The sequence below is a fragment of the Eriocheir sinensis genome, chromosome 44 (assembly GCF_024679095.1).
Source record: "Eriocheir sinensis breed Jianghai 21 chromosome 44, ASM2467909v1, whole genome shotgun sequence".
Taxonomy (NCBI): Eukaryota; Metazoa; Arthropoda; class Malacostraca; order Decapoda; family Varunidae; genus Eriocheir; species Eriocheir sinensis.
Genome location: NC_066552.1, coordinates 12,788,204 through 12,798,203, shown reverse-complemented (window position 1 = coordinate 12,798,203; position 10,000 = coordinate 12,788,204). Strand labels below are relative to the sequence as shown.

Genomic DNA, 10,000 nt, shown 5'->3' with positions numbered 1-10,000 from the left:
TCCTCCTCTTCCTCTTCCTCTTCTTCCTCCTTCGTTTCCTTCTTCTTTTATTCATTTCACAAGTTTCCCTCTCAAACAATCTTCCCTCCTCCTCCTCCTCCTCCTCCTTGAACCAAAATGACAGTACTCTTTTATTGTCTTACGAGAGAGAGTTTACCAAGTTTTTTTTATCGTATTTGAGGAAACTTTTTTTTTTCAATAGACTGCTATGACACTTTGTTTCTGGAGGAGGAGGAGGAGGAGGAGGAAGAAGAAGGAGGAAGAAAGACTATGGACAGAACTGAGGATATGGAAGGAGAGAGAGGAGGAGGAACCGGAGGAGGAGGAGGAGGAGTATTAGAAGGGAAGGATGAGACGAAGAGCTGGAGGAGGAGGAAGAGGAGGCGGTGGAGGAGGAGGAGGAGGAGGAGGAGGAGGAGGAGGCCATGGACAGGAATACGGAACGAAGGAGAGGAGAAGAGGAAGGAGGAGGAGGAGGAGGAGGAGGAGGAGGTATACCTGTAATCCATCCTGAGACTAACACTAATTATCTTCCTCGGCAGGTGGACAGGATGCCGAGGTGACGAGGAAGGAAGGAAGGAAGGAAGGAAGACAGGAAGGAAGGAAGAAGAAAACAAACTCCCTCACTGAAAGAACTGCTCAGAGGGACGAAAAGGAACTCATAAGGAAGTGAAGACAGAAGAAGAAAAAGGAAGACAAGGCAAGATAGGAAGGCAAGTGAAGACAGGCGAAGGAATTTGAAGACAACATCCACCATCAACAAGAAAACAAGTTAAGATCAAGAGGAAGACAGAAGAAAATCGGTGAAGAAAAAGGAGACTAGTGAAGAAAAAGTTGAGAGAAAGGGAAAGAAAAGTAGCGATAAGGTCAAGAAAATAGAAGAAAAATTAAGAAAAAGTAAAGAAAAGGTGAAGAAAAGTAAGGAACAGGTCAAGAAAATACAAGAAGTAAAGAAAACGAAGAAAAAGTGAAGAAAACAACCCCAAAACAACCTCAAAACAACCTCAAAACCAACCTCACCTACCCAAAACTCATAGAAAATGGTGTACCTCAAGACCATGCTCGTGCGTCGAAGGGGGGTCTTACTTAAATTAGTGGTGACGCTCCCCGCCTTGTGGCTCCTCGCGTCCCTTGTCACACTCAACGAAAAGACAGAGAAAGGCGATGACCAAGACCTCCCCCCAGCCGTCAGACCCCGGGATAGCCAACACCACTTACCCCAACCGCCCCATCAGCCCCAACAGCCCCAGCAGCCCCAGCAGCCCCCGCCCCCGCCGCCCCCGCCCCCGCCGCAGGAGAAGGAAAGTCAGGTTGAGGACAATGAGGTTATCGCAAGACAGCCTCACGTGGTGGACGTCGGGAAGGTTGAGGTGAAAACGAAGACTGCGGAACCCCATGAGGTGAGTTTGAGGAGGAGGAGGAGGAGGAGAAGAGGAAGAGGAGGAGAGGAAGAGGAGGAGGAGGAGGAGGAGGAGGAGTGGTCTTATGTCTCAAGTTCAACCTACGTGCCTTATCTCTCTCCTCCTCCTCCTCTTCCTCCTTCTCCTCCTCTTCATCATCTTCCTCCTCCTCCACCTCCTCCTCCTCCTCCTATGCTAAATATATCCATCTATTCACTTCCCTCTCTGTTTTTTTCTTTTCATTTACTCCTCAGTCCCCTTTTACTATAATCTTTACTATCCAAATCCCTTTATTTTACCATTCTAAGTGTGTCAATCCTATATCCAACCCTTTCTAAAGCCTTTAAAGGATTCTAAACCCTTTTTCTCCACCTTAATCCCTTTCTCTTGCCCTTTCCAGCACCTCAATCCTTTATTTCACACTTCTAATAGGCTTCCAAAGATTCTAAACCCATTTCCACCATATAAATCCTTTCAATCCCTTTGTTTTACCCTTTTCAGCATCTCAATCCCACGTTTCTCCCTCCCAATAGATTCTAAACCCATATCCACCAACTAAATCCCCTTTCTCTACCCTTTCCAGCATCTCAATCCCATGTTTCACCTTTCCTTTAGCCACACAATGGAGTCTAACCCCATTTCACTGTCTAAATCCCTTTCACTTACCATTTCCAGCATCTTAATCCCATATCTAACCCTATCTAAAGCCTATTCCACCACTAAATCCCCTTCCTCTACCTTTTCCAGCCTCTCAATCCTATGCTTCAACCCTCCAATAGATTCTAAACCCATATCACCATCCAGATCCCTTTGTTTTACCCTTCCCAGCATCTCGATCCCATATCCCAGCCATCCAGTATAATCTAACACCCTTGCCACCCCTTTCGCCGCCAGGTTCACGCAGAGCAGGGGGTTCTATTGCCGCCCCAGGAGCCTAACGGGCCGGGTGAAATGGGCAAGCCGGTTGTGCTCCCCAAAGAACTGGACCCCGAAGTGAAGAAGAAGGTGGACGAGGGGTGGAAGAACAACGCCTTCAACCAGTACGTGTCCGACATGATCTCCGTCCACCGCACGCTGCCCGACCCCAGGGACGAATGGTGAGTTCAAGAGAGCTGTTTTTTAAGAGGACTTTAACCCGTCCGCTGCGATTGGCACAGATTTAGCCTTCACTGGTAGCCTGGTAAACCATACTCCCAGGTCTTTCTCTGCCTCTGTGATGGATTGAGTGTTTCCCATGTGGTATTGGTATGCTGGATTTCCCCTCCCAAGTTACAGGACTCTAAATTTTTCTTCATTGAACTGTAGCAGCCACTTTTTGTTCCATTCCTGTATCTTGGTGATGTCTTCTTGTGGGAAATCCGTAGTCAAGGGGTTAAGGATTTTTGTTACAGAGACGAGTTGTTGTTATAGGGATGAATGGTGAATAGGGAATGACTTGTTGAGTGAGAGAGAAGGTCGTAAGTCGAGTTTTGAAAGGGATGAGTGGTGAGTAGAGAACTGTTACCATCTGAGGGGGGACTTTGATTGTTGTTGATGCCGTATGAGTGAATGGGGCGTAAGAAAGTTGTTAATAGAGGATAAAATTAATGTTATAGGTGTTGTTTTAGGGATGAGTGAAGACTTGGGGGTGGTTGTTGATGTTTTGAAAAGGGGAGGTCGTAAGGCTGAGTTGTTGTTATGAGAGATAGGTCGTAAGTCTGAGTTATTGGTATGAGGAGGTCGTAGGTCGAGTTGTATGTTATGAGAGGTAGGTCGTATGTCTGAGTAGTTGGTATGAGGAGGTCGTAGGTCGAGTTGTTTGTTATGAGAGGTAGGTCGTAAATCGTGTAGTTGGTATGAGGAGGTCGTAAGGCGAGTAGTTGGTATGAGGAGGTCGTAAGTCGAGTTGTTTGTTATGAGGAGGTCGTAAGGCGAGTAGTTTTTATGAGAGGAAAGTCGTAAGCCGAGTTCTTTGTTATGAGAGAAAGATCGTAAGTGGAGTTGTTTGTTATGGAAGGGAGGTCGTAAGGCGAGTTGTTTGTTATGAGAGGTAGGTCGTAAGTCGAGTTGTTTGTTATGAGAGGGAGGTCGTAAGGCGAGTAGTTGTTATGAGGAGGTCGTAAGTCTGAGTAGTTGTTATGAGAGGAAGATCGTAAGTCGAGTTGTTGTTATGAGAGGAAAGTCGTAAGTCGGGTTGTTTGTTATGAGAGAAAGATCGTAAGTGGAGGAGTTTGTCATGGAAGGGAGGTCGTAAGGCGAGTTGTAATTTATGAGAGGAAGGTCGTAAAGAAGGTTATGAGAGAAGTCGTAAAGCGATTTGTTACTATAGGGAAAACGTAACTTGTCCAACTTCATATTAAGGAAAAATAACTTAAACTAGGTAGCAGAAAACCCTTTTAAAACCCTGCATTGCCTCTAAGCTATTTTTTTCTCCATATATTTTCTTTCTCATATTTTTTTCGCTTATTCCTCCTTTTACTAATTTCACTATTTCTCTCAAGTCTCAATATAATCTTCTCTTTCCATGCCTTCCCTTCCCTTCCGTTACCTTCCTTTTCATCCTGTTCCTTTCCCTTCCATTCCATTCCCTTCCATTCCCTTCCATTCCCTTCCCTTTCCTTCCATTCCCTTCCCTTCCCTTCCCTTCCCTTCCGTTACCTTCCTTTTCATCCTGTTCCTTTCCCTTCCCTTCCATTCCCTTCCCTTCCCTTCCCTTCCCTTCCCTTCCCTTCCCTTCCCACCTTCCTTCCCTTCAATACCTGGATGCTTACAGGTCACCAACGCACTCTCTCGATACTCAAACCCAGTGCCAGAATTTCCGTGCCAGACCTTGCCGAATTCACCATTGCCCCTCCCCTCCTCCTCCTCCTCCTCCTCCTCCCCCCTTTAGAAATCCCTGGGCACGCACTCTTTCTCTGTATCTATCTATCTATCTATCTGTCTATCTCAGTAGCTCCCTTTTTGGACTATTTTAACGTATCTTCATTTCTTACTAAATTCTCAACCCCAGAATATCTTTTTTTTTATGAATAACTTTTCCTATTTTTGTTTTTATTTAAGTTTTTCTCTAGTTCTCAAAGTCGGTTTTCATCCTCCGAGCTTCTTTTCTCTCTCTCTCTAAGTCCTTATTCACCTCAGACTGTCTTTAACTCAACCCTCCATCTCTTAATTCTCTCTGTAAGTAAGTTCTTATTCACCTCAGACTGTCTTTAAAACAACCCTCCATCTCTTAATCCTCTCTGTAAGTAAGTCCTTATTCACCTCAGACTGTCTTTAAAACAACCCTCCATCTCTTAATTCTCTCTGTAAGTAAGTCCTTATTCACCTCAGACTGTCTTTAAAACAACCCTCCATCTCTTAATTCTCTCTGTAAGTAAGTCCTTATTCACCTCAGACTGTCTTTAAAACAACCCTCCATCTCTTAATCCTCTCTGTAAGTTCTTATTCACCTCAGACTGTCTTTAAAACAACCCTCCATCTCTTAATTCTCTCTGTAAGTAAGTCCTTATTCACCTCAGACTGTCTTTAAAACAACCCTCCATCTCTTAATTCTCTCTGTAAGTTCTTATTCACCTCAGACTGTCTTTAACTCAACCCTCCATCTCTTAATTCTCTCTGTAAGTAAGTCCTTATTCACCTCAGACTGTCTTTAAAACAACCCTCCATCTCTTAATCCTCTCTGTAAGTAAGTCCTTATTCACCTCAGACTGTCTTTAACTCAACCCTCCATCTATTAACTCTCCCTGTAAGTCCATCTTTTCCCACCGTACAAACCCCGGCCAGCAGTACCTCGACCCTGACAACCTTTCATCCCACTGCTACGACACACACCAACCCACGAGACCAGCCGGAAAGTTACGTCTCCGTGCCTCTCTTTACATGACGGGCGCCTCCCCCTCGGCCTTTAGCGCGCGTAGCCCTCCCCTTTACGCGAGTTCCCCCGTGTCCATTCAGTCAGCCCTGTGTGAGGTAGTCCGGGCGTGAAAGGTGCTCGGGTGTGGCTCGCCGGCTGGCCTGAGAGGGTGCTAGTGGTGTCGAGGGAAGCTGGGTCTTGTTTACCTATATATATATTTGCCTATGTGTTTCCCTTACTGTTTGACCTTCTCTCTCTCTTTCTTGTGATTGGGTAGACTGTGACCTGACCTTTTGAATTCTCTCTCTTTCTCTCTTTATCTCTTCTGCTTCTGCTTTTCTTCTTCTTCTTCTTCTTCTTTCCTTCAACTACATGTATTAGATAAGGTCATAGTGTCTTGAGAGAGAGAGAGAGAGAGAGAGAGAGAGAGAGAGAGATACATTCCAAGTTTCTCAATAGAGCCTCAAGTTTCATTGCCAATATTCCAAAGTTTCAATTCTACTTAAGTCAACCTCCTCCTCCTCCTCCTCCTCCTCCTCCTCCTCCTCCATTTGAAGGCTCCTCGCCGCAGCTGTGCATTATTGACCAAGTTTCCCTCCTCCTCCTCCTCCTCCTCCTCCTCCTAAAAAGAAGACTCCTGCCCAAGAACTTCACGCGGCAAACTTACTTCAAGGCAATATGACTCCTCCTCCTCCTCCTCCTCCTCCTCCTTCTCCTCCTCCTCTTTTTCTTTCCCCTACCTTCTCATTCCCTTACATCCTCTTCGTCCTCCACCTCCTCCTCCTCTTCATCTCCCTGCGCTATCTCTCTTTTTATCTTCCTCCTCCTCCTCTTCTTCCTCCTCCTTTACCTCCCTTTTTTCTTTTCTGCTTCTCCAACTTCTCCACTTCCAACTACTTTCATCTCTCTCTCTCTCTCTCTCTCTCTCTCTCTCTCTCTCTCTCTCTCTCTCTCTCTCTCTCTCTCTCTCTCTCTCTCTCTCTCTCTCTCTCTCTCTCTCTCTCTCTCTCTCTCTCTCTCTCTCTCGCTCTCTACAGACAGACAGACAGACAGACACAGACCCTTCACTTTCCCATCCAATTCTTCCTCCTCCTCCTCCTCCTCCTCCTCCTCCTCCTCCTCCTCCATACAATGTCGTTAGTTGTTGTAGATGTCACTTGTTCCTTAATTTATCGTCGCACCTGTCCCATCTCTGTCTTCCTCCTCCTCCTCCTCCTCTTCCTCCTTCTCCTCCTCTTTTTTGTGCCTCTTTTTCTATCCTCTTATTTATTTTTTTCATTTTTTATTTTCTTTATTTTTCTTTTTTTTCTTTTTATCCTTTCCATTTTTTTCTATTTCTTTTTTATTATTTTCCTTCATTCATTCTCCTTAATTTTTCTCATTTTTTCCTCCTCCTCATTCTTCTTAATTAATACCTTTCTCTTTTCCTTCTTTTCCTTATTTCTTTCTCCTTTCAACTTTCCCTTGTTTGGTCAAGTATTTTCTTTCTTCAATCTCTTTTTCTTTCCTCTTCCTTCTTTCCTTTTATTTCTTCTTTCTTTTTCTGTTTTTCTCTTTCCTTTCTCTCCCTTTCGTCTGCTTTTTCGTCTTTTCTTTAATATCTTCTTCCTTTTGTTTTCCTATGTTTTTTTTCTCGTTTTTCCCCTCTGAATACCAAAACACACACACACACACACACACACACACACACACACACACACACACACACACACACAATATCCGGGTCTTGTTCCTCTCTCTCTCCCCAATCGATAAATTTCCATATGGTAAAAAAATTTGAACCGACTGACGGATTTTTCATTTTTTCTTTCTTTTTTCTTTCTTTTTCTTTTCTGTCAATAAATGGGAAGGAAGGAAGGAAGGCGTGAACTCGACCAGGTGTGGCACAGAGGCGTGAACTCGACCAGGTGTGGCACAGAGGCGTGAACTAGACCAGGTGTGGCACAGAGGCGTGAACTAGACCAGGTGTGGCACAGAGGCGTGAACTAGACCAGGTGTGGCACAGAGGCGTGAACTAGACCAGGTGTGGCACAGAGGCGTGAACTAGACCAGGTGTGGCACAGAGGCGTGAACTAGACCAGGTGTGGCACAGAGGCGTGAACTAGACCAGGTGTGGCACAGAGGCGTGAACTAGACCAGGTGTGGCACAGAGGCGTGAATTAGAACAGGTGTGGCACAGATGCGTGAACTAGAACAGGTGTGGCACAGTGGCGTGAACTAGAACAGGTGAGGCACAGGTAATTGCGTGACTTGGCCAGGTAGGAATCTTGTGTCTACCTGAGATTTACCTGTCATTCCCCAGTCACGTGTTGCCGCAGTGCTCTCTCTCTCTCTCTCTCTCTCTCTCTCTCTCTCTCTCTCTCTCTCTCTCTCTCTCTCTCTCTCTCTCTCTCTCTCTCTCTCTCTCTCTCTCTCTCTCTCTCTCTCTCTCTCTCTCGAGATTGCGTGCTCTGTGTGGTATTTTTAACGTGAAATATCAGATAGAGAGAGAGAAGAGAGAAGAAGGGAGGAAGGAAACACACACACACACACACACACACACACACACACACACACACACACACACACACACACACACACCTGTTGGTCTAATCTTACCTGTGTTATGTTACGATCAATGTTCTTGTCGTTACTACTACTACTACTACTACTACTACTACTATATCTATCTATCTGTCTATCTATCTCATCTATTTTTCTCTTTTTTTATTCTTTTTCTTTATTCTTCATCTTTTTCCTTGTGAGAGAGAGAGAGAGAGAGAGAGAGAGAGAGAGAATGACGGTAGGAATGAAGGAAAGAAAGAAAGGAAGGAAGGGAGATAGGGAGGAAGAAAGAGGGGTAAGGTCTCTCTCTCTCTCTCTCTCTCTCTCTCTCTCTCTCTCTCTCTCTCTCTCTCTCTCTCTCTCTCTCTCTCTCTCTCTCTCTCTCTCTCTCTCTCTCTCTCTCTCTCTCTCTCTCCCCGGACAGGTGTGAGGCGCCTAATTAAGTCCCTACCTGGCTCTTGGCGATGCAATTAGTCTTGTCATGAGCACGCTTTGTCCCCTCACCTGCCTGTCTGCTCCTGTTTGCTTACCTGGGCGACCCTTGCCTTACCTTACCTTACCTTTGTGTCTTACCTTCCTTTACCTGGCCTTACCTTACCTTACCTTACCTTACCTGCCCGTCAACACCTCTTAACTTACCTAGCCGACCCTTACTTTACCTTACGTTCTACCTATATTTCTTGCCTTACCTTACCTTACCTTGCCTTACCTTATCTTACCTTACCGTACCGTACCTTACACAATTTTTTACCTTAACTTTCTTTTATCTTACCTTAACCTACCTTCTCCTTTCTCTTTTCTTTTTGTTTTCATTCTTTTTCTTTCTCTTCTTTCTCCTTACCTTACCTCACCTTACCTTACCTTACCTTGCTTTACCTTACCTTACCTTACCTTACCTTGCTTTACCTTACCTTACCTTACCTTACCTTACCTTATATATTCCCTTGCGTTCCTCTAGTCCTTCCTTCCTTCATTCCCTTCCTTCTTTCTCTTCTTTCTTTTTGTCTATTTCTTGTTTATTTTCCTTCCTTCCTTCCTTCCTTCCTTCCTTCCCTCTTCTCTCCTTTATCTTCACTAACTTCTCCTTCCCTTCTCTTTCTCTCTCCTCGTTTCTCTCCCCTTCTCTTCTCTTATCTTTTTATCTCTCCCTCTTAACTCTCTCTCTCTCTCTCTCTCTCTCTCTCTCTCTCTCTCTCTCACTTATTTTGTTTTTTTTTGTTGTTTTTTTTCGTTTTTCTCGTTATTTTTGTCCTGAAACTCCTCCTCCTCTTCCTCCTCTTCCTCCTCCTCCTCCTCTTCCTTTAGCTACTATTCTTCTTCCAACCTTCTTTCATCCTTGTTCTTTCTCTCAATTCTCCTCCTCCTCCCCTTCCTCCTCCTCTTCCTCTTCCTCTTCCTTTACCTTCTTCTTCTTCCAACCTTCTTTCATTCTTGTTCTTTCTCTCAATTCTTCTGCGTTTTTCCTCCTCCTCCTCCTCCTCCTCCTCCTCTTCCTCAATGCGGTGGTCGATGCAGAGGGCTCGGTCGTGTCTATTTAATATTCAAACTCATTAAGTCTCCGCGAAGAAGTTTAGCCGGAGATTGGACAGTTAGGAGGAGGAGGAGGAGGAGGAGGAGAAGGAGGAGGAGGGAGGGAGGGAAGAAGAGGGTATTGGTGACCTTCAAGTTTTCTTTTTTTCTCTCCTCTTTTTTTTTCTTTTCTAATATTTTCATTTTTTTATTTTACTTCCTTCACATTTATTTTTCATTCCTTTCCTTTCCTTCTTTTCTTTCCCTTTCCTTCTCTCTCTCTCTCTCTCTCTCTCTCTCTCTCTCTCTCTCTCTCTCTCTCTCTCTCTCTCTCTCTCTCTCTCTCTCTCTCTCTCTCTCTCTCTCTCTCTCTCTCTCTCTCTCTCTCTCTCTCTCTCTCTCTCTCTCCCTTCCTTCTCCTTTTTCCTCCCTTCCTTCCTCCACCTTCCTTGTTTCTCCCTTCCATCTCTTTCCTCTTTACCTTCCTTCCTTCCTTCCTTCCTTCCCTCTCTTTCTTCCTCCCTTTCCTTCTTCCTTCCTTTCTTTACCTCCTCTCCTTTCCTCTCTCTTCCTCGTTTTCTTTTTTCCTCCAACCTCCACTTTCTCTCTCCATTTTTTTCTCCATTATTTTTCTCTCCTCCCAGCTAAGACGGAGGAAGGAGGAGGAGGAGGAGGAGGAAAAAAATAACCCTACCCAGTATGTTTTCTCTCCCCA

At 44.9% G+C, this 10,000-nt stretch overlaps 1 protein-coding gene across 1 annotated transcript in view; it reads left to right on the top strand.

The window, feature by feature from the left end:
* Positions 1-10,000, top strand: part of LOC126980527 (putative polypeptide N-acetylgalactosaminyltransferase 9) — a gene marked incomplete at its 3' end in the record, with an annotated part of 29,235 nt that overhangs the window by 2,322 nt on the left and 16,913 nt on the right. The window contains 2 exon segments of the mRNA XM_050830512.1: positions 543-1,400; positions 2,295-2,497. Coding sequence (XP_050686469.1) covers positions 1,041-1,400; positions 2,295-2,497 — 563 coding nt within the window.